Source organism: Barbus barbus (genome assembly GCF_936440315.1).
Source record: "Barbus barbus genome assembly, chromosome: 20".
Lineage (NCBI taxonomy): Eukaryota > Metazoa > Chordata > Actinopteri > Cypriniformes > Cyprinidae > Barbus > Barbus barbus.
In genome coordinates, this window is record NC_136748.1 from 30,476,401 (window position 1) to 30,479,302 (window position 2,902).

General features: G+C 44.7%; 1 protein-coding gene across 1 annotated transcript; it reads left to right on the plus strand.

The window, feature by feature from the left end:
* Positions 1-436: 436 nt before the first annotated feature.
* Positions 437-2,465, plus strand: LOC306886803 (zona pellucida sperm-binding protein 3-like; the record flags this gene model as incomplete). Its single annotated transcript, XM_079444108.1, has 8 exons — positions 437-973; positions 1,185-1,303; positions 1,390-1,493; positions 1,564-1,741; positions 1,890-2,007; positions 2,092-2,174; positions 2,232-2,323; positions 2,386-2,465. 8 exons carry the CDS (start codon positions 437-439, stop codon positions 2,463-2,465), a joined length of 1,311 nt encoding a protein of 436 aa, XP_079300234.1.
* Between the last annotated feature and the right edge of the window lie 437 nt (positions 2,466-2,902).

Sequence of the window (2,902 nt, forward strand, 5' to 3'; positions counted from 1 at the left end):
TAAAAACAAATACAGCTTTTCCCTTCACAAAACAGTTAATGTGAATGACTTGTGGATTGTTTTTATCAGCTGTTTGGACTTTCTTTCTGGTGCCACCCAGTCACTGCAGATGATCCATTGGTGAGCAAGTGATGTAATGCTAAATTTTATAATAAACTAAAACTCTTAAAAAGAGAAAAATCTCTATTATTTGTGTGATCTTGTGAAAATTGTGAATGAGTGTAGATGAAACCCTCAGATCCATATCAAGCTTTCTATTGGCTAATGACTCTTTAGAACGTTCTCATTTGCTAATGCATAAACTGTACAGGTCCAGAGGAGAATCAAAGGTAAGCAATTAAGCAGAAAGGGGAGGAGCCACCTAAATTCAAAGCTGTACTTAATGGCAAAGACAAGCATTAGTGGGTATTGCGGTATCGTTTCAATGCTTGTCAGGATGGGTCTTTTCCATGGTGTGTTAGTGCTGGTTGTGATTGTGGCATTTGATCTGAAGAATGCATGGGGAAGTTTGAGATACGATCAAAGTCCAAGAAGCACGAAGCTGCAATCTGATCAAGTTTCCAGAGGTCCTGCTCTTTCTTCTCAAGGGTTCTGGAACCCTTTGCAAAAGGCTTCTCAGTTTAAGGATCTTGACTCCAGAGGATTTGCACAAGAGCCTCTTGGTCTTCAGGAGAAGCAGGTGTTGCAGGGTCCAGTCAAGCCTTTGGACTGGCGGTTTCCCATTGTTCCAGAGGTGCAGAGCGAGGTGGCGGTGGACTTCCAGTTGAGGCAACCTGTGACTCCCAGTAGTGTAGCTATTCAATGCGGTGAGAATCGGGTTCATGTGGAGGTACAGCAGGACTTGTTTAGCAATGGTCAGCTGATCCAGCCATCTGGTCTGACTTTGGGAGGATGTCCTGTTGTCGGCTGGGTCCCTGGCTCCAGGGTGCTCTTTTTTGAGTATGAACTGCAGGACTGCAACAGTGTGCTAATGGTAAATCTTACTAGGTTATGCTGCACACTACTAAAACAAAGGTTCTTTGGTATCAATGGTTCCCTGAACCTCTAACATCCATGGGACAGTTCTGTTCTTTAGTGGAACTGTTCACTCAGGTGAACCAAGTGATTTTATGGTGCGACTTGCTGAGACACCTTTTGGAATTATTTTTGAGAATCCTCTTGGTAATGCATTCAGTCTCTTACAGATGACCGAGGATGAGCTTGTCTACACCTTTGCTCTTACCTACACACCTGAGGCACTCGCTGGCACTCCGATTACTCGTGCAGATGGTGCAGTTGTTGGTGTTCAATGCCACTACCAAAGGTAAGTGACCTTTTGTGACGTGTGGCCTTGCTGCTTGTGGTGGTGTAACTGGAAGACCATTTGTTTGGCTCCTCCTTGAACTGCAGGTTTCATACTGTGAGCGGTAATGCCTTGAGACCAACTTGGGTCCCTTATGCTTCAACGAAGGTTGGCGAGGAAGTCTTGCTGTTCTCCCTGAAGCGCATGATGGGTTGGTGCAGGTTTTTTTAAGACCTTCGGCCTTGTGAGTGTGGCTGTGCCTAAACTGTTCTTCCTTGCAGATGACTGGTCCTATGAGAGGCCTTCAAACTCGTATTTCCTGGGTGACATTATTAATATTGAGGCGTCTGTGAAGGTGTACAACCACGTCCCACTGCGTGTGTTTGTGGACCACTGTGTGGCCACTCAAGAACCTGATGTGAACACCCTTCCGAGATATTCCTTCATTGAGAATCATGGGTGTGTTCATGTCACCAGATGCTAACCAAATCGCCAGTTGATTGAGCTTGCTCCTTGTAACCACTTTGTCACTGAGAATTAGGGTAAGGTAGATGCTGCAGTTGACACTGAGGGTTTTTCTTTCTTTTTTTTTTTTTTAAATCATCAGGTGCCTTGTGGATGCTAAGGTCACGACTTCCAGCTCTCGTTTCATGCCTCAAACCCAGAAAGACAAGATCCAGTTCCAGCTGGAGGCCTTCATGTTCAAGGAGCCATCCAGTCCTTCTGTATGTACTGAGTGTTGTATGAATTTGCTCTACTCTTCCGTCTGCTCTGGGTTTGTGATCTCTTACCTGTGGTGTCTCTTGCAGATCTACATAACGTGTATTCTGAAGGCCACTCTTGCTTCTGCACCCAGTGACGCTCTCCACAAATCCTGTTCCTTTGCCAATGGGTATGTTCATGCTGCTTAACACGTTGAAGGTGCCGTGTCTGATTTCTCTCGTTGCAGGTGGTTTGGCGCTGATGGGAGCCACCAGGCTTGTGGTTGCTGTGACTCTACATGTGGTCCTGATGGTGGAATTCCTGCTGCTCCTTTTGGAGGTAGGCTGCTGATTTAAGCTTATTTGACACAAGTGCTCCATTTAACTGTCTGCTTTTTCTAGGTGTTCAGTGGGAAGGGAAGGCGTCACTCAGTCCTGTAATGGTTCAAGAGCGACCGAAGACTTTAGCTGGTTTTCAATAAATGGGGTGGAAAAACTGTTTCTGGTTTTGTGTTTTTCTCCCATTTTGATTTGGGTGTGCTGTAAGAGTGGGGAAACGGGTAGTCCTACTGTACCTATTCTCTTTCCAGAAGGAAAGGTTCCTCCTTGGTAGAAAAATAACCTTTTAAAGACTGACCTACTGTTTGAATGACTTATCAGGATGAGCTGTATTGGCCAGGAATGTTTACACATGAGGAATTTGTTATAGTGCCAGATAACAAAAGAATATACATATAGGCAATGTACAAATTTGCAAAAACACTATATATAATAGACAATGTGTGTCCAGGTCTGATATGTGGAAAGTGTGTGGTGACTAAATGTACAAGAGTTGTTCCACGTTAAGTGTTCATGAGATGGATTGCTTGAGGGAAGAAACTGTTCCTGTGTCTGGTCGTTCTGGTTCTCAGAGCTCTGT